This window comes from Myotis nattereri (genome assembly GCF_964212035.1).
Source record: "Myotis nattereri genome assembly, chromosome: 3".
Lineage (NCBI taxonomy): Eukaryota > Metazoa > Chordata > Mammalia > Chiroptera > Vespertilionidae > Myotis > Myotis nattereri.
This window is the reverse complement of record NC_138077.1, coordinates 87474162-87493205: the sequence shown is the minus strand read 5'-3', so window position 1 is coordinate 87493205 and position 19044 is coordinate 87474162. Positions and strand designations below refer to the sequence as shown.

At 40.9% G+C, this 19044-nt stretch overlaps 1 protein-coding gene across 2 annotated transcripts in view; it reads left to right on the top strand.

Annotated features, from left to right (window-relative positions):
- ZNF654 (zinc finger protein 654) overlaps positions 1-19044 on the top strand; it is a 128933-nt gene that overhangs the window by 24215 nt on the left and 85674 nt on the right. For both annotated transcript variants that reach the window (XM_081087080.1, XM_081087079.1), the window contains exon 2: positions 5350-5495. In XM_081087080.1, coding sequence (XP_080943206.1) covers positions 5350-5495 — 146 coding nt within the window. The remainder of the gene's footprint in view (positions 1-5349; positions 5496-19044) is intronic.

Sequence of the window (19044 nt, the reverse complement as noted above, 5' to 3'; positions counted from 1 at the left end):
ATTTTGGGCTTTCCTTATTTATATGTCAATTTTAATATTTATGAGGGAAATGCTTGATATGTTACTCTCCCTAGTGTGTCTGGAATCAAATGAAAAATTTGGGATCACACTTTATCTAAAGCCTTTAAAAATTAGCCTGCCTACTTTCTTTCTTTGGATGTACTTAAGAGGAAAGTTGGGACTTTAAGCAGATACTCAGGTAGTCCACGGGAGATGTAGCCTGCCTCACACTATGGACGCAGAGAACTCAAGAAGGAGATTAGAGCCTTCTGGGAGTGATATTCTTTCTATGGTTGGTAGTTTTGACTAGATCATCATGAAGATTCTTTTAAAAAATATATATATTTTATTGATTTTTTACAGAGAGGGATAGAGAGTTAGAAACATCAATTAGAGAGAAACACCGATCAGCTGCCTCCTGCACACTCCCTACAGGGTATATGCCCGCAACCACGGTACATGCCCTTGTCCGAAATTGAACCTGGGACCCTTGAGTCCACAGGCGGATGCTCTATCCACTGAGCCAAACCAGTTCGGATGAAGAATCCTTTTAATAGTAAGATTATACGGTATATTAAGATTTAGAGATACTTAGTTACTCCATTTTCCATTTTGTTAAATGTTTAGTCTTACTACATTTACAGAACCTTTTAAAGACCTTAATGTTATATAAATATTATCTTGAGTAATGAGCCAAACAGACAGTATGCTTTATTGGGCCCTCAAAAGAACTGGGTTTTAGATTGCTTGTACCAAAGATTAACCCCTTGCAAATTTCAAACAACTTTAACTTACTAGAATCTACTTCCAAATCATTTTGCTGGGGTTTTTAAATAAGACTTTAATTTTAGACTTTCTTTACGTGATTATCCTGATAGAAAAAATCAAATGACAAGTGACTCTTCTTTTTTTGAATAGAGCTTTTCTTTGTCATCTTGATTCTCAATGGAAAACTGGGCGAGGGGAATTTGGGGGAGGCAGAGAAAGAATCCTCAGTTATCTGTTCAGGCATGAAGCATTTTATTTGTATTGCTGTATCTAGGATATGCTTCATTTTTCAATGAGTATTGAACTAACAGTTGACATGCAGCAATACCTTTGGAATAGATTATATTTGGGTGTGGCCAGTCTGCTTGCCAAAAATAAAATTTGTAATTAATCATCCTTGAAGACAAATAAACAGTTCAGACTGATGTGATGAAAGAGCCACCGAAGTAAGCTTAATCTTGCCATTTTCTTAAAACAAGGTATACTGGTAATAATAGCTCTTGTTTCTTATTGTGCCAGGAATTACCCTAGATTTTAATATATATCTTACTTAGTTCTTCAGTAGCTCTGTGATTATAGTGATGTTAAATTCATTTTATAGACTGAGAAGAATAATTCTGCTAATATTACACAGCTGTTTAGTGACAAAGTCAGGGCTGTTAGATTCCAAAACCTATACTCTTTCCACAGTGCTGCCAACCTACCTGCTTTATTTTTCTAAGTGACTATTAAAAAATACCCATAGGCAAGGGTAAATCTTGATGTGTAGTCAGAAAACATATTAGGGAAAATATGTGAACAATTGTGCTTATATTATAAAAAAAACCTCCAGAAAATAAATGAGAACATTGGAAATTGAGGTAAAGGGTTGGAACAAAATAGTTTTGTTTTAAAATAACTTTAAAAAATTGAGCTAACCTTATATTTAATAGAAAATAGTACAGTTGTCAGAACAGGAAAATAACATTGGTGTAATATTCACTAAATTATAGACCCTATTAGAAATTTACCAGTTTTTTCACTAATGCTTTTTCTGTTCCTGGTTATTTATGATCTAACATTGCATATAGCTGTTATTTCTCCTTAGTCTCTTCTAGTCTGTAATAGTTCTTCAGTTTTTCCTTGGTTTTCATGATTTTGACACGTTTTAAGAGTACTGATCAATTTTTTTTTATAGAATATCATTCAATTTGAGTTTGTCTTATGATTTCTCATGATTGGAATGAATTTATGCATCTTTGGTAGAAGTACCACAAAAATGCTATTGTTTCTTGGTGTATCCTATCAAGAGAATTAGGATAATACGTTTTATTATTTGCTGGCCATATTTACCTTGATGGTTGGTTAAGTTTGGTTTTCTCTACTTTTAAAGCTACTATCTTTCTCTTTGTTGTTGTTTTTAAAAAAATCTTTATTGTTGAGAGTATTACAGATGTCCCCGTTTTTTCCCCATTACCACCCTCCACTAGTGTTCCTGCCCTACTCCAGGCCTTTACCACCCTACTGTCTGTGTCTGTAGCTGAATGCTTATGATAGCACATATAGCACAGAAGAAAATATTCAAAGTAAAAGGGCAATGCATTGTATACAGTATTACATATTTAAGAAAAAGATATCCAAGAAAAATGGTATTACAGTATTATGTTAATAGCAGCATCTGGCATGACATTAAACAGTGTAAAAAAATATGTGAACTTAGCCAATTTTGTTTGTCTCTTCAAGGATATTGTGGCAAACGTATTGGAGATGTTGCCCCAAGGACTTTTATTGTATTAGATTTGGGCTCAGCTAGATCAGGCAGGGTATTAGTAGCTGAATATTGGTGAATGGGGGAAGTTAAAATGAGAATAGAAGTTGAAAAAGTAGAAAGCTTCTCTTCTAAGGAGATAAACCCAGCCCATAAATGGAAAGTGAATAAGGTTGTAAATAGATATGGATTAGGATAAACTATTTGGGACTGAGAACAGGAAAACTGAGACTGTCAGTTGCATATTTTTTATGTCATACAAAAATGGTGTTGTGGTGGCAAAAAAAGAGAGACAATAAAGCTGATCAAACCCTCTAGTGAAGAGAAAATTTAAAGCCAGGGAACCCCTGTTTATCTAATATTCTTTTTTGCCCTAAGATGGTTTAGAAAAGTCTACCCAACTTGGGGTCATCATAGTTAGTAGTAATTTTTTATTTCCAGTTAGTAAGTACTATAAGATTTGGAAGGGATACTAGGTCATAGAGATAATACCTTCTCGCTTTCTTTTTTATCCAAACATGGACCTATAAACACTGGAGACCTGTGCTAGCTGCCTGGTATTGCAGTTTGGAATTGTCAAAGAACTGTGAGGGTCTGAGAGTTTATCTAAGCCTGCCACTTTTTCATGGATGTGGGCAGAAGACAAAACTCCTGGATAAGAGATAAAGGACTTTATTACTCACTAGAGGCCCAGTGCACAAAATTCGTGTATGGGTGGGGTCCCTTGTGGTTGCCGGCTGTCGACCCTGGTCTCCGTTCATTCCACTCCCTGGTGGTCAGCACATGTCATAGTGAGCGATCAAACTCCTGGTTGGTCAAACTCCTGAGGGGACACTTTGCATATTAGGCTTTTATATATATAGAATGCTCAGCAAGCAGCATGAGCTTCATGTTTATGTTGGTTCTTCTTGCCCCTTAGTCTCACAAAGATGGTGAGTGACTCAGGTGGATCCTGCACTCAGAGTAAGTTTTCATCACATCTGAGGACCCCAAGTTTAGAGAACCCTTCTCTTTTATAGTGGTCTGAAGCATATCTGTCTGACCTTTGCTCTAGAGCAGGGGTGGGCAAACTTTTTGACTCGAGGGCCACAATAGGTTCTTAAACTGGACCTGAGGGCCGGAACAAAAGCATGGATGGAGTGTTTGTGTGAACTAATATAAATTCAAAGTAAACATCATTACATAAAAGGGTACGGTCTTTTTTTTTTTTTTTTTAGTTTTATTCATTTCAAACGGGCCGGATGCCCATAGTTTGTCCACGGTTGCTCTAGAGGGAATTGACATCATGATTATAGGGACAGTAAACAGGCTCACTGTCTGGAGGGAGACATCATCTATTTTTTAAGGTCATTTCCAATACATAAAAGATAAAGGCTATCAGAACCTCTTTTTGAAAAACTATAGAAATACAAGATACCAATGAAAAATTGTCTCCCAAAAGAAAGTGATTAGTATGAAAAGTCCTTGAGCTGTGAGTGTTCTTGGTGTTTTTACCCTGCACTAGTTTTCCCAGCTTTTAAATTAGAGTTGGAAAACTTTCTGTAAAGGGGCATATAATAAATATTTTAGTCTTTGTAAGCCAATTCTGTCACAACTATTCAACTTGGTTCTTGTATCAGGAAAACAGCTATAGGTAATACATAAATGAATGATCCTGGATATGTTTCAATAAAACTTCATGGACATTGAAATTTGATTTTCATATGATTTTCACACATCACAAAATATTTTTTTCTTTTCTTTTTTTTTTTAAAATATATTTTATTGAGTTTTTACAGAGAGGAAAGGAGAGAGATAGAGAGTTAGAAACATCGATGAGAGAGAAACATCTATCAGCTGCCTCCTGCACACTCCCCACTGGGGATGTGCCCGCAACCAAGGTACATGCCCTTGACTGGAATTGAACCTGGGACCCTTCAGTCCGCAGGCCGACACTCTATCCACTGAGCCAAACCGGTTTTGGCACAAAATATTTTTTTATCATTTAAAAATATAACATCCATTCTTAACTTGTGGGTTATACAAAAAGCAGGTTGCATGACAAATTTGGTTTGCAGGCTGTAGTTGGTCAATCTGTTTTATATGATAAATTTTAAAAATATAATACATTGTTTTAATATAGCAGCAGTCTTGCATATGAATAATTTTATATAGATTTATAGCTACATGATATATATCAATATTTTATAGTGATTGATCATTCTAAAGTGTTTTTACATAAATTAACTTAAGAGTAAGCATGCAAGACAATCATTAGTTCTGTTTTATGGTGAGAAAAGTAATGCATAGAGAAGAAAAATGAACTACCCAAAGACAGAGCCAAGCCTGATTATATTCTGCACTCTTTTCTCCATAACGTGGTACAGTTTTAACTTTCATAATTAGAGCATCATGCCACTATATCTTTAATACTCGATTGTTGCCAGAAGGCTTAGAGTTCAGTCCTATAAATAAAGATAATAATAATACATACTTATTTTTACTTTAATACTATATTCTGCTATCTAGCTATTTTAATATTAATTAGTATTTTGACAAAAGCTAAACATAGGAGGTGAAGAGTATGTGCTACAAAGTTTGGTAAATATTTGGCAGCTGAATGGTACAATCATTTATATAATATATTTCTTTTCCAAATATTCAAATAAAATAGTTAATTTTATTTTTAGATGTTCACTATAAAAATAAACAATAAAAAACCCTTCCCCCCCATCATTTGTGTTCAAGCATAACTAATATTTTAATTTATCTACTAAGTTTTATTCAGATTTTAAACTGGAGATGTTGAGGACAATTTATATAATAATATACTTTTTGGATTGCTTCTCTATCAGGTGGTTGAAGATTATGCTGGAAGATGGCAAGTCCCTTTGCCGCAACTTCAAGTTCTTCAGACTGCACTTTCTTGTTTTACATCAGCCAGTGCATCATTCCCAGATGAATGTGAGCACGTACAATATGTGTTGAGTAGCCTTGCCTTGTAAGTACTCATTATTACTTATAAAAATATTATTTATCATGGTGTATTTGAAAATTGGTTTTTGATTATTTTCTTTGTGGAAGACACCTTTCCTAAAGTCTTCCCTCAAAAAGAAATTTCCATTTATTATTTAACTATGTTTAATTTTGAACAATTAACCACAATTTTACATTTAGTTTTACAGTTAAATGGAATTGTGATATAGATTCTTACGTCACTATCAGCACTTTCCTTTTTCTTCCCCTTTCCCTTTTAATTCCTTAGATTGCCTTGGGAAGCTGTAATGGTAACTCCCAGAATACAGCAATTAAGGCCATCATAATTAGCAGAGGGACCTTAAATCAGCCAGAAAAAGGTTAGGAAACTCATGATTTTTAAAAATAGTTGTAGAAGGCTTTGAGTTAAAGATCAGACTCAGGCTTTGTGTTTATCGTTTTTACCCTTCTAGATCCTACTAAAATTATAGTAAAGAAGTAAAAGAGAAATATAGTGAAAGGAAAAGAGAGGAGTCATCAGTGAATGAAAGATTTCAATTGTCTGAGGGGCAGAAAACAGATAGATGAGTGGTCATTGAAACATGGCAGAAAAAGTCACAACTTAATTTGTTTTTTTGTGTGCCTCAAATTGCACTACATCACAAGGGTAGGTTTTGAAATATTTATCAACATTATAAAACATAGTAGAAAATATGAGTACTTCACATAGAAGAGGTACTATTTTGTGAAACTCTTACTGTTTTATATATTATTTTTGTGTACAGTCATGCATCACATAATGATGTTTTGGTCAATGACAGAGCCACATGTATGATGGTAGTCCCATAATATTATAATGGAGCTGAAAAATTACTGTTGCCTAGTATCTTAGTGCAGAGGTTGCAAAAATACCCAAGGCTATGGTTGAGATGGCAAACAACTTTAACCAGGATGTGGATGAGAATGACAATGAAGAACTCCTAGAGGTGGTTCCTGAAGAATTGACTAATTAAGAGTAGTTGGAACTGGAAAAGGAATGTATGGATGAAGAAGAGGAAAGAGAAAAGGAAATTGCAGGAGAACAAGAAAAAAATTCCCAGTGCAGGATTTAGAAGAAGCTTCTGAAGACCTCATCAAGCTTCTTAAAAAGTTTGAAAACCTGAACTCTAACACCAAAAGGTTTTCATTAATAGAAAGGAATGTTTATCGTACATTATCTGCTTACAAGCAAATCTATGAGAAAAAAAGGAATAAACCAAGTAAATCATTGTGGACATATCTCTGAAAAGAGTGGGACCTCAAGAAGAGACTCAGGCAGGTCATTCAGGAAGTAGTTCAGAAGAAGTAATTGTTATCATAGGAGAATACAACTCCATCCATGTGCCCCTGAAGACCTTCCAGGGGGACAAGATACGGAGGTAGAAGACAGTGATATTGATGACCCTGTTTAGGCCTAGGCTAATGTATATGCTTGTGTCTTAAGTTTCAATAAAAAATGTGTACATGTTAAAAATAAAAAAATTAAAAATGGAAAAACCAGAATAAGAATATAAAATATTTTTGTACAGCTGCACAATGTGTTTGTGTTTTAAGCGAAGTTATTACAAGAATTAAAAAGTTAAAATGTAAAAGTTTATATGGTAAAGTAAAAATGATACAGTGAACTAAGGATAATTTATTATTACTAGAAAACATTTTTTTTGTAAATTTAGAGTGCTCTAAATTTACAGTGTTTATATCTAAAATAATGTAGCATTTTTAAATCTTGAAGATGTGTCATTTTCATGTATATGAGCTATATATTTTTGGTTTATTTACATATAATAACTTAAAAAGAATACATGTACTTTATGCTTCTTTAAAGGTTTACTTGTATATATTTAAAATTGTAGGGGGGGGAGCTCTGAGGTGATGGATATATTAATCAGCTTGATTGTGGTGATCTTTTACCATATTATGTATATAAAAAATCAAGTTGTACACCTTAAATATATACAATTTCTATTGGTGAATTATACCCCAATAAAACTGAAAAATAATTGCAGGAGAAAAGGAGCATTTAGGATATATCATTACTAAGATTTGTAAGAACAAGGCAGTTAAAAAAAACTATGATTTTTATATTTATCAAGCCTAAATGAATATAGGAAATCTATTGGGACTTTTGGGTTGTAACTGACAAATCTTAAGCTAGTTTAAACAAAAAAAGGGGGGGAGGGATTTATTAGATGACTAAACCATGGAAAAGCAAGGACTAGAACTAGTTTCTAGATTTTTCTGAATCTAGAGAAGAAAAATATCATCTAGAACTGTTCTCTCCCATTCCATTTTTCCCTTTGGGTTTCATTCTCTTTTGGTTGCTGACAATTCTGGGATCAAGCTTACTTTATTAACTACTAGAGGCCCAGTGCATGGATTTGTGAACTGGTGGGGTCCCTCGGCCAGCCTCCAGGGATTGGGCTGAAACGGGCAGTCCAACATCCCCCAAGGGGTCCTGGATTGCGAGAAGGTGCAGGCCAGGCCGAGGAACCCCACCGGCGCATGAATCAGTACACCAGGCCGCTGGTATGCATATAAGATCTTTGGTTAATCTCATCCCACTCTCCCCCCTCCCACCTCCCTTCTGAGATTCATCAGTCTGTTCCATGTTTCCATGCCTGTGTGTTGAGCATCTGGCCCCTGGTGGTCAGTGTGCATTATAGCTACTGGTTGAACAGTTGCTTAGGCTTTTATATGTATAGACTAGAGGCCCGGTGCACAAAAATTTGTGCACTCGGTGGCGGGGGGGAGTCCCTCAGCCCGGCCTGTGCCCTCTCGCAGTCTGGGACCCTTCGGGAGATAACGACCTGCTGGCTTTGGCCTGCCCGGGTGGCAGAGGGCAGGCCCAATCCCTAGGTGCAGCCCCTGGTCGGGCTCAGAGCAGGGCTGATTGGGGAATTGGGGCACCGCCCCTGTCGTGCACAGAGCAGGGCGGATCGGGAGGTTGCGATGCCACCCTCAGTCACGCTCAGGGTAGGGCTGATTAGGGGGTTGGGGTACCGCCCCCGTCACACTCAAGGCAGGATCGATGGGGAGGTTGTGGTGCCACGCCCTGTCACTCACAGAGCAGGGCCCATCAGGGGGGTTGATGCTCCGTACCCTGTCACGCACAGAGCAGGGTTAATCAGGGGGTTGGGGAGCTCTCCCCTGTCACGCACAGAGCAGGGCCGATCAGGGGGTTGAGGAGCTCCCCCCCGTCACTCACAGAGTAGGGCTGATAGGGTAGTTGGGGCACCGTCCCCTGTCACACACAGAGCAGGGCGATCAGGGAGTTGGGGCACCGCACCCTGGCACACTCAGGGCAGGGCCGATGGGGAGGTTATGGCTCTACCCCGTCACACACAGAGCAGGGCCCGTGGGGTGGGGGGGTTGGGGTGCCGCACCCTGTCACACACAGAGCCGTAGGGCGATCAGGGGGTTGGGGGAGCTTCCCCCTATCAGGCACAGAGCAGGGCTGATGAGGGGGTTGGGGTGTCTTCCCCTGTCACGAACAGAGCAGGGCGGATAGGGAGGTAGTGGCCCCGCCCCCTGTCACATACAGAGCCGCAGGGCAATCAGGGGGTTTGGGCGCTGCCCCGTCACGCTGATCCCGGTGCCGGGAGGCCTCTCGGCTCCGCTAATCCCGGTGCCAGGAGGCCTCGCAGCTCTGCTGATCCCGGTGCTGGGAGGCATATTATCCTTTTACTATATAGCATAGAGGCCTGGTGCACGGGTGGGGGCTGGCTGGTTTGCCCTGAAGGGTGTCCTGGATCAGGGTGGGGGTCCCACTGGGGTGCCTGGCCAGCCTGGGTGAGGGGATGATGGCTGTTTGCAGCTGGTCACACACCCTTCAGGGTGGAGGTCCCCACTGGGGTGCCTGGCCAGTCTGGGTGAGGGGCTGAGGGCTGTTTTCAGACTGGCGGGTGACTGAAGCTCCCAACCGCTCTTTTTTTTCTTTTTTATTCTGGGGCAGCTTTAGCTCTGAGTCTTGGCTCCAGCTCTTAGGCCTCCGCTGCTGAAAGCAGGTATCTGGTTTGTTTGGGTTCTATAATCGAAACACTGTTTCAACTCCAGCTCTGAGATCCCGGCTGGCTGAAAGCGGGTTTCTGGGATTTTGTTTAGCTTCTATATTGGTAACAGTGTTTCAAACTGCAAGCTCAGAGGCCGGCAGTGGCAGGCGGGGAACGTTGGAGTCCTCCGTCACTGAAGCAAGCAAGCCTCATGTTCGCTTCAAGCTCCCTGGCTGCCGGCCGCCATCTTGGCTGGCAGCTAATTTGCATATCGCCCTGATTAGCCAATGGGAAGGGTAGCGGACGTACGGCTAATTACCATGTTTCTCTTTTATTAGATAGGATGGGAGAAGAAATCCCCTCCTTCCACCTCTAATCCCCAGCTAAGATTATGTATGCCCACTGTATTGAGGAGAATACGGTAAAATTTTTGTCTCGGTCAGATGACAAGCCCACCCATGGCTAGGGGAAGTGAGATACCACAATAGCAGCCCCATCAGAACCATAGAAATGTTGGTGGGATAAGCAGTTCTCTCAAGAAGTGAGTGAGGTAGTGTAAAAGAGAGCTAGGTAAGTTATAAGGAATATTTTTATGTTTCTTTTGAAAGCTACAAAAATAGTTTCCATTATTCTCTATTGATTTCTGAGGAAAATAAAGTAAATATTAATAGAAACATGTTGTTTGTAAGCAAGAAGTGTTATTCTTGTCTCAGTGCCTATGTGGATTTCCCTCCCTTCCTCCCTTTTCTTCTATATAATCTTTGTTAACTTTTTAGTATTGTACTGTGAAAATGCTTTTAAGGCTTATAAAAGTACTTTTAAAAAAATTATGTTATTTGTTGACTTCTGTTTCATTTCTTGCTAGCTTTTTTACTACTGACCATGAAAGGAATAATGTATTAAGCAGAAGCAAATCTTATTTAAGATGGACACTGCTAGACAAAAGAAAGTAAATTATCCTACTGGTTTGTCAAATAATAATGTTTCTTAAAAAGAAAAGTTTCTGCATTATTTGAACTTACCTTAACAGAAAAGTTAATTGTATTTTAAATACCAGAAGAAAAATTGGTAAATAGCACGATGGGGGTCTTAAAAGAGTAAGTCTGCAATTCTATTTAAATAAATATATAAGCCAGAAAATTCTTCTAACAATTATTCCATAGTTATTCATTCATTTAATCTGTAAATCTCTGAGCTTGGTTTTAGGAATAAAATAGAAAATAAGATAGTTAAGTCCTTTTTATCAGAGATTTTACAGAACTAAAAGATAGTGAAAAGATACATTGTTATGTAATTGTAATCATGAAAGGATTACATGGTATGATGAGAAAGTATAACAGGGCACTTGACTTAGTCTGGGAAGCCAGGGAAAATTTGAGCTGAGCTCTGAAGGAATGATAGCAATATATTAGATGAAAGAGCATAAGAGCCTCCCAGGGATGGAAAACAGAATGTTCAAAGTGCCTGAACAAGATGTCAGGATATTAATAGATTTCATCATAATTCATATCTATTTGTAGAATTCTTGTTTATGATATATGTCATGTATTATTAATTTATAAATCACTTGTATTAAACATTTATATAGAAGCTAAAGGATTAACTTAATATCTGTAATATTCTGTTATATGTTATACGTTAAATGTATGTTACTATATTCTCTGGTGGAAGTGAAATTTTCTCTATTTGCAGAAGACATGATATTATATATATAGAAACCCTAAAGACTATCAGAAAACTGTTAGAACTAACAAAATAATTCAGTAAACTTGCAGGATACAAAATCAATGTATGAAAGTCTTTGGCATTTCTATCTACTAATATCTGTCAGAGGAATTAAGAAAACAATCCTATTCACTATTTCATCAAAAAGAATAAAATACCTAGGAATAAATTTCACCAAGGAAATGAAAGATCTATACACTGAAAACTTGACAATGATGAAAGAAAGTAAAGATTCAAATAAATGAAAAACAAAAACTTGTTTATAAATTTGACGAATTAGTATTGTTAGAATGTCCATGCTACCCAAAACAAACTACAGATTCAATGCCATCACTATAAAAAATTATGGCATTTTCACAGAATTAGAACAATTTCCAAAATTTATATGGGACTACAAAAGATCCTGGATAGATAAGGTAACGTTGAGAAAGAACAGACAAGAAATGGCAACGGAGTAAGTGGATGCTACACAGACATGCTCCCGGCTTTAGTTGTAATTTGGAATTACAACTAAAATACAAAAAAATCCTGAATAATCAACTGAAGACTAGCTAGAGAGAACCCTGATAACTAAGAATGGAAAGTGGGGACTGCATAGAGACTGGTAGGAAAGGTGGAGGCATGAAAGGGCTGGACTGGATCCTACAGACAGCAGCTGAAGTGCCAAAGAGATAGCTCAGTTGTGGGGAGTTGCCAATGAGTACTCTGTCCACAAACTGAGCCCCCCAGCAGAGAGCACTAGAACTGAGAAAAGTGCCCACATAATATCTGACTGTGAAAAGCAGAATGGTTGCTGTCTGCCAGGGAAAGATGGCTGGAAATGTGGGCACCCACTTAAAGGGCCAGTGCACAAAATTCCATGTTCAGCCACTCACCTGTGTTCCAGCAGAGGGAGGGAAGAGTGGACTGGAGCTGTGTGAGCAGAAGCCAGGTTGGGGGCCCTAGGGTTAGAGATCAGAAGGCAGACTCCCAGCTGCCCTGTGCTGAGTCATTCTTCATGCTGCGGAGGTCATCTTTCTTACACAGGCTTTAGCTATTCAGGGGGTGTGGGGGGACAGCTGAGTCACCCTATTGGAAAAAACCTTGCTCCACAGTGGGTGTGGAATTTCTGAGGCCCATTAAGAAACTGAGAATAACCGTTAGCCTCCAGGCAGAAGCAATTGACCCACAATGTTGGAAAAACTCTCCTCACACCAGTGGACTATTGCTTGAGAGCTACTCAAGACAGAATCCAATCAGCCTGCAGGCAGAGGTTGTCTCTGGAGGTTTTGAGTCTGATCTAATTAGTCAGAAACAGCATTTGACACTGTCCTGCACTAGAGGTTGACAGGCATAGCAGATCTACCTAACACATAGTCACCCAAACATGCAGCAAAAATGAGACAAAAAAACAACGCCCAAATGAAAGAATAAGAGAATTCTCCAGAAAAAAGAGATAATGAAATGGAAATAAGAAATTTATCTGATACAGACTTCAGAATAATGATGGTAAAGATGCTCAACAGCATGAGAAATGATATAGTAACTGAAAATGGAAATAAAGAATGACATAGCACAAAGAACACATTGGAAGGATTACACAGCAGATTAGGGGAAGTTGAGGATCAGATCAATGAATTGGAAGACAGGGTAGAAAAAAAATCACTCAATCAGAGAATAAGAAAAGAAAAACAAAACAATTAAAAAACAGGAGGACAGCTTAAGGGAGCTGTGGGACAGCATGAAACAATAATATTTGCATAGTAGATGTGCCAAAAGAGGCAGAAAGTAAGCAAGGTATAGAAAAAATGTTTGAAGAAATAATGGCAGAAAACTTCCCTAACCTGGTGAAGGGAAAAGTCAAACAAGTTCAGGAGGCACAGAGAATCCCAAGCAAGAAGATCCCAAATAGGGCCATGCCCAGACACATCATAATTAAAATGCCAAAAATTAAAGATAAAGAGAGAATTTTAAAGGCAGCATGAGAAAAGCAAAGTGTTACCTACAAAGGAGTTCCCACAAGGCTGTCATCTGATTTCTCATCAGAAATTCTATAGGCCAGAAGGAAATGATATGAAGTACTCAAAGTAATGGAAAGCAAGGATCTGAATCCAAGATTACTATATCCAGCAAGGCTATCATTCAAATAGTCAGTGAAATAAAGAGCTTCCCAGACAAATAAAAGGGTAAAGGAGTGCATCACCACTAAGCCAGCATTATAAGAAAAGCTAAAGGGATTGCCGTAATGAGAAGAAGAAATGGAGAGAGAAACCTAGGCATACAGAATTAAAATGGCAATGAATAAGTATCATCAATAATAACCCTGCATGTAAATGGATTAAATGCTCCAATCAATAGACATAGGGTAGCTGGATGCATACAAAAACATGACCCAACTGTATGCTGTTTATAAGAGACCCACCTCAGAACAAAAGATTCACAGAGGTTGAGAGTGAAAGGATTAGGGGAAAATTTCAATGCAAATGGAAAAGAAAGAAAATTTGGAGTAGCAATACTCATATCTGATAAATAGATTTCAAAATGAAGGCCATCATGAGACAACAAAGGCCACTACAGGCTACTAAAGGGATCAACCCAATAAGAGGATATTACCCTGGTAAACATATATGCACCCAATATAGGAGCACCTAACTATAGGTTCTGCGTGCCTGCCTCCAGAGACCCCCCAGTCCCCTCAGCACTCCAGCCTCCCAGGATTAGCCCGAGGCACAGGCAAGCCTCAGATGTCGGCTGCCCAGCCACCCAGGGCTGCCTGAGGCTCAGGTAACCAGGGCCAGCTGAGGCTTGCCCTGCCGGCAGTGGCAGCAGCAGAGGTGTGATGAGGCATTGCCTTCCCCTGATCGCCGGGTTGCCTCCTGCCCCTGAGGGCTCCTGGTCTGTGAGAGCGGGCAGGCCAGACTGAGGGACCCCTCTCCAGTGCATGAATTTTTATGCACCAGGCCTCTAGTGTTTGATAAAAACTCAGCAAAGTGGTAATAGAGGGAATATATTTCAACATGATAAAGGCCATATATGACAAACCTACAGCTGTTGTAGATAAGATGCCAGGTGGCGTGGGAGAATATTCAGTTGAGCACTCAGAGGAGTCATAAGAGGAGCCTTTAATGAACTAGTGCAGTGACTCAGGGGTATCAGCCTCCAAAGACTGAGTGATGAATATGGAGGAAGCTTTCCTTTTATCCCTTTTAGTTTCTTTGTCCCACAAATATGGGTCAGGCTTCTGGACTTTTTGTGGGCTTTGCAGCCCCCTATGAGTTGGGAGAGGGAAATGAGATTACACCCAAAGGCTTGGCCTGGCTGGTGCTAGTGCTGGCAGTCCCCTCTGGGGGTTGTATATGGTTCATGATATGGCCTCTGTAAAATGGGAGTATCCCGGGAAACAGGTTCTGCAAGGCAGGACAGGCATCACGATAACAATGGAATTAATTATCTGCTAGTAAGAATCTGCATCAGAATACAGGTTACTGGCACAGATTCAGATAGCTATCCCCCCAAAAGTCTTATTTTCCACTTCATTCCCCCCTTTTGATCCTCAAGCTAGCCTTAGCCTTGGGGATTATAGAAGGAATTGGGGATAGGGTCGCTGACTGCTCTAGCTGCTTAATGCTGAGGAGGGATGTCGTTATGGGGGGTTCAGCAGCTTGAATTTTTTTCATCTTCCCTGAGAGGGTCGTAACGGTAGTTCAGTGTCCTGGCTTGTTGTACCATCTGGAGCTTGAAGGCTTCTAAACAAGAGGAAATAAAGCAGGTGAGAAAGTTAAGAATGCAAGGACCAAATAATAGTGCAAGGAGAAGCATTAGGAAGAGCTAGCTAATGGGAGTGCCCAAGATGCCTAATTCCATATATAATTACAGGAACTCCAAGATTTTGATAATTCCTGTCTTCTTTTTGAGGCCTGGTTGGGTAGTTTCTGGGCCCCATCCCTTACAATGCTGGACTGATTGGCATAAAAATGGCACTCTTCCTCAAGGAACATACATAAACCCCCATTTTCTGCTGTGAGAAGATCTAGTCCTCTTCAACTTTGGAGGGTATTTTCTGCCAGTGAGTCTGTCTGGTCTTGTACTGCAATAATGCTCTGAGCTATTTCTTCTAAGATGTCTGCAAGGTCTTTGCATAGGCTTTGATAATAGGAAAGGGAAGTTGCCAACCCCCACCCCCCCATCTCAGTGCTCAGGCCTGTAGCTATTCCTAGGCCAACAAGGAGGTGGGGAGAAGGGCGATGGCCCTTCGGTTCAATCATAGGCAGTGAATGGGACCTTAAAGGACTGATTGTTAGGGGCAATGTCTTTTTCGGGGACTAGCTTAAACTAGAGTACAGGTCTCAGTCCAGTTGGCAGATAGACAGAGATAGGTATTGGTGCGACAGAGGAAGAAAATTTCCTGGGTCTCCAGACAGAAGGTATTCCAATGGTAAAGAGGTGTGTGAGCTTGCTGTTCTCTTGTTCTAAGAAAGAGAGAGTTCCTGCCAAGGTTGCCCCTGTAAGGAGCTGAAAGGTGTTAGGTTAGGTGGCTCAGGAGGTGGCATAGGAAATAAAGACAGTCCAGTGAATCAGAAAAAGAAAGAAAAGGAAAAGGTTTATTTCTGCATCCCCGGGAGACCCATGTACCCCAAAGACAGGGCACGTGGGTTCACGCCAACAGGGAGGGGGGCGCTTTTTTTATACTGCGGTTGGGTGAGGGTCGGGGGCATGAGCTGAGGTGTTTCAGCTGCAGGGGTTCAGCAAGGTATTCAGGAAGGAGTCAGTATCTGTGTCTGGCACGCTGATCTGTTAGAAATGCCAGGGAGAGTCCATTATCTCATCACACGTCTGCATGTATCCGATCCTGGGCTCTCTCCGACCTAACAAAAGGGGCTTTGGGGATGATTTTGTGTATCCCTGAGGTAGTGTCTTCAAAGAAAATAAATTTCCTGTCAGTCTCTATCCAGAATTTAGAGTGTGTGAGCCTGTGGGAAAGGAGGCGATGACATGAGGCCTGTTGGTTCAATGTGCAGTCCTGCCACGAGTGAAACCTTGAGCAGGTGTGGGGTCGGTCTGAGCAGAACTGAGAGGTGTCGGTGGTTGGGAAGGCTGCTGAGATGGTGGGCCCTGCTGAAAATTGAACGGGCTTCTGCAAGGGAGCTCTTTGGGTGACAACATAGTCAGCCCAGTTAGAAGCAGGTTTAAGGTTTAGAGTAAATTTGCAGAGGTGTTGATTAAGATGTCCCAAAGCATTTCCTTCAGGGAGTTCCTTCTGATGCGAAGGGGTGACTGAAATGCTAAGACAGAGTTAGTGGTAACCGGTCCAAGGATAGGAACCTTGTTGGATCGGTGTGGTGTTATATCGATTAAATAAGTTTGGAGCAGCTGAACGGCCTTGCCTGTAAGTGTTCCTTTTGTCATCTCTGATTTGGAAGTCATAGAGTTCATTGAGGCACATAGGTTGGAATGGAGGTCCTCCGTGTACCTTATAATGGAAGGACAGACTAGAATCAAATCATGTGTGCAGGGAGGTGGGGGTTGCTATGTAGCTTGTAGATGAGAGGGGAAGACAGAGCCAGCAGTCCTTAGCCAGTCCAGGGTTGTTCAGGTTGAGGAGGTGATGAGTTAAGTTGAGGGTTTGAGAGAGATAGTGAGGACTTAGAAGATCCTTGAGAGGCAGAGTGTAGACTTGAGAGTGGTCAAGAATAAGAGAGTTTAGTAACAGTATGAGAACCAGCCTCATCTTGGTTGGGGACAGCAATAAATTCTTTTGCAGTAGAGGAGGTAGTAATTTATAGTGGTTTTGTGTCCCAGCAGGGACAGAAGAGTTCTCCTCCTGGTACTAGTCTAGGGTTCTGGCGGCACTCATAAAAAGACAAAATAAGAATTATTAGAAAGATAAAAACAATGATTATCCAGAAATACCAGAGCATATTACTTTTAGGAGGAGATAAAAAAGAAATACTAGTGTAAGGAAGACTTCAGCAGCGTATTATCTGAATTCCTTGGAACAGGTTGGTCAGCCACATCCGCTGTTTTCTTGAGGGTGATCTGCAGGGGGTGTTTCTGGTCGGAGGGTACCCTCCACTCAGGCTGGGTGTCACTTGGCTGGTGGGCTGCTTTCACCTGGGAGTGGTGGGTCCAGGTGTTCAGTCCTGCAACCTTGAGAGCTGGGGGTGGTGGTTAGTATGACTGGATAGGTTTCCTTCCAAGTTGGCTTAAGGGGCTCCTTTTTCCAATCCTTTACCCAAACCTGGTCTCCAGGCTTATGAGGGTGCACAGTCGTTCCTAAAGAGATGGGCAATCTGTCGGTCAGTAACCCATCTGTGGACTTCAAAGATAGTTTTCCTGAGTCTTTGTAATTGCTTCTGAGTTTCTAAGTTTTCTATTTCCCCCAAATCTCCCTTTGGCTGAATTAAGGGAAGGGGTCTGCCATATAGAATTTCAAAGGAAGAGAAACCTACCCTGACCCTCAGGGCACAGCATGCCCACAGGAGTACAAGAGGCAAGATATCTGTCCAGGATAAGGTTGTCACTTGACATAGCTTAGCCATAGCCTGCTTGAGAGTCCAGTTCATGTGGTCTACTTTCCCAAGCTCTGGGACCTGTAAGCTGCATGTAAGTTCCATTAAATTCCTAAAGCCTTAGCTACTAGCTGTACTATTTCAGCTACATTGGCTGGGCCATTATCTGACCCTATGGTTCGAGGCATTCCATACTGTGGAATTATGTCCTTCAGCAATGTCTTAGTGACTTCTCTTGCCTTCTCTGTGTGAGCAGGATATGCCTCGACCCAGCCTGAAAAAGTGCAGATAAAGACTAAGAGATATTTATTCCCTCTGTTAGGCCCTATTTCTGTAAAATCTACCTCTAAGTCTTTAAAGGGATCTTGCCCACAGTGCTGAATTCTCATCGGTCCTACAGGACCCTGTTTGGCATTGTTCTGTGCACAGAGGAGGTAGCGCTGAAAGAGTGAGGCACATAAGGAGGGAAGATAGTCAATTAGGTAGTATCTGCTTAACAAAATAGATAAGTTCATGCTGCTGAAGGACTACCTTATGGGCTAACTGTCTGGGACATAGACCTGAGAGTGTCCACCAACCTTCCTTCATCTCTTACCCCCTTCTTGCTGGGCCCATTCCTCTTTCTGAGGAGTGTATTTTGGAGGTTCAGGTAATTCGGGGGTCAACATCTGTGACAGTGCTACTTATTCTTTAGCAGCCAGCATGGTTGCTGCATCTGCACTATGGTTTCCTTCTGACACTGGATCATTCCCTTTTTTTTGACGGCTTCCCAGTGGGTAACGGCTACTTCCTTGGGCTCCCAGACTGCTTCTAGTAATGTTAGGATTTCATCCTGGTTTTTTATTCCTTTCCCTTCAGCATTCAGGAGTCCTCTTTCCTTGTGTATAGCCCCGTGATTATGCAGGGTGGCAAAGGCATAGTGTGAGTCAGTGTAAATGTTAGCGTGCTTTTCCTTGCTGAGTTCTAAGGCTCTGACCAGGGCCCAGAGTTCTGCCCTCTGCGCTGACTATCCTTTGGGCAGAGCCTGTGCCTCTACTGTCTCAAAGTCTGATACTACTGCATATCCGGCTTGTCTTTTCCCTTCATCTAGAAAACTGCTCCCTTCCGTATAAAATATCAGGTCTGGATTCTGCAGAGTCTGGTCTGTTAGAGCTGGCCAGCTGGAGTAAACCTCCTCTAGAACTTCTAGGCAATCATTCTCAGGGGCTCGTTCAGCAACGGGTAAGAAGGTGGCAGGATTAAGAGTTCTCACTGCTTCTAATCGTACTTATAGATTTTCACATAGAAGCCCTTGGTATTGAGTCATTTGAGTATGAGTTAGCCAGTGCTGCCC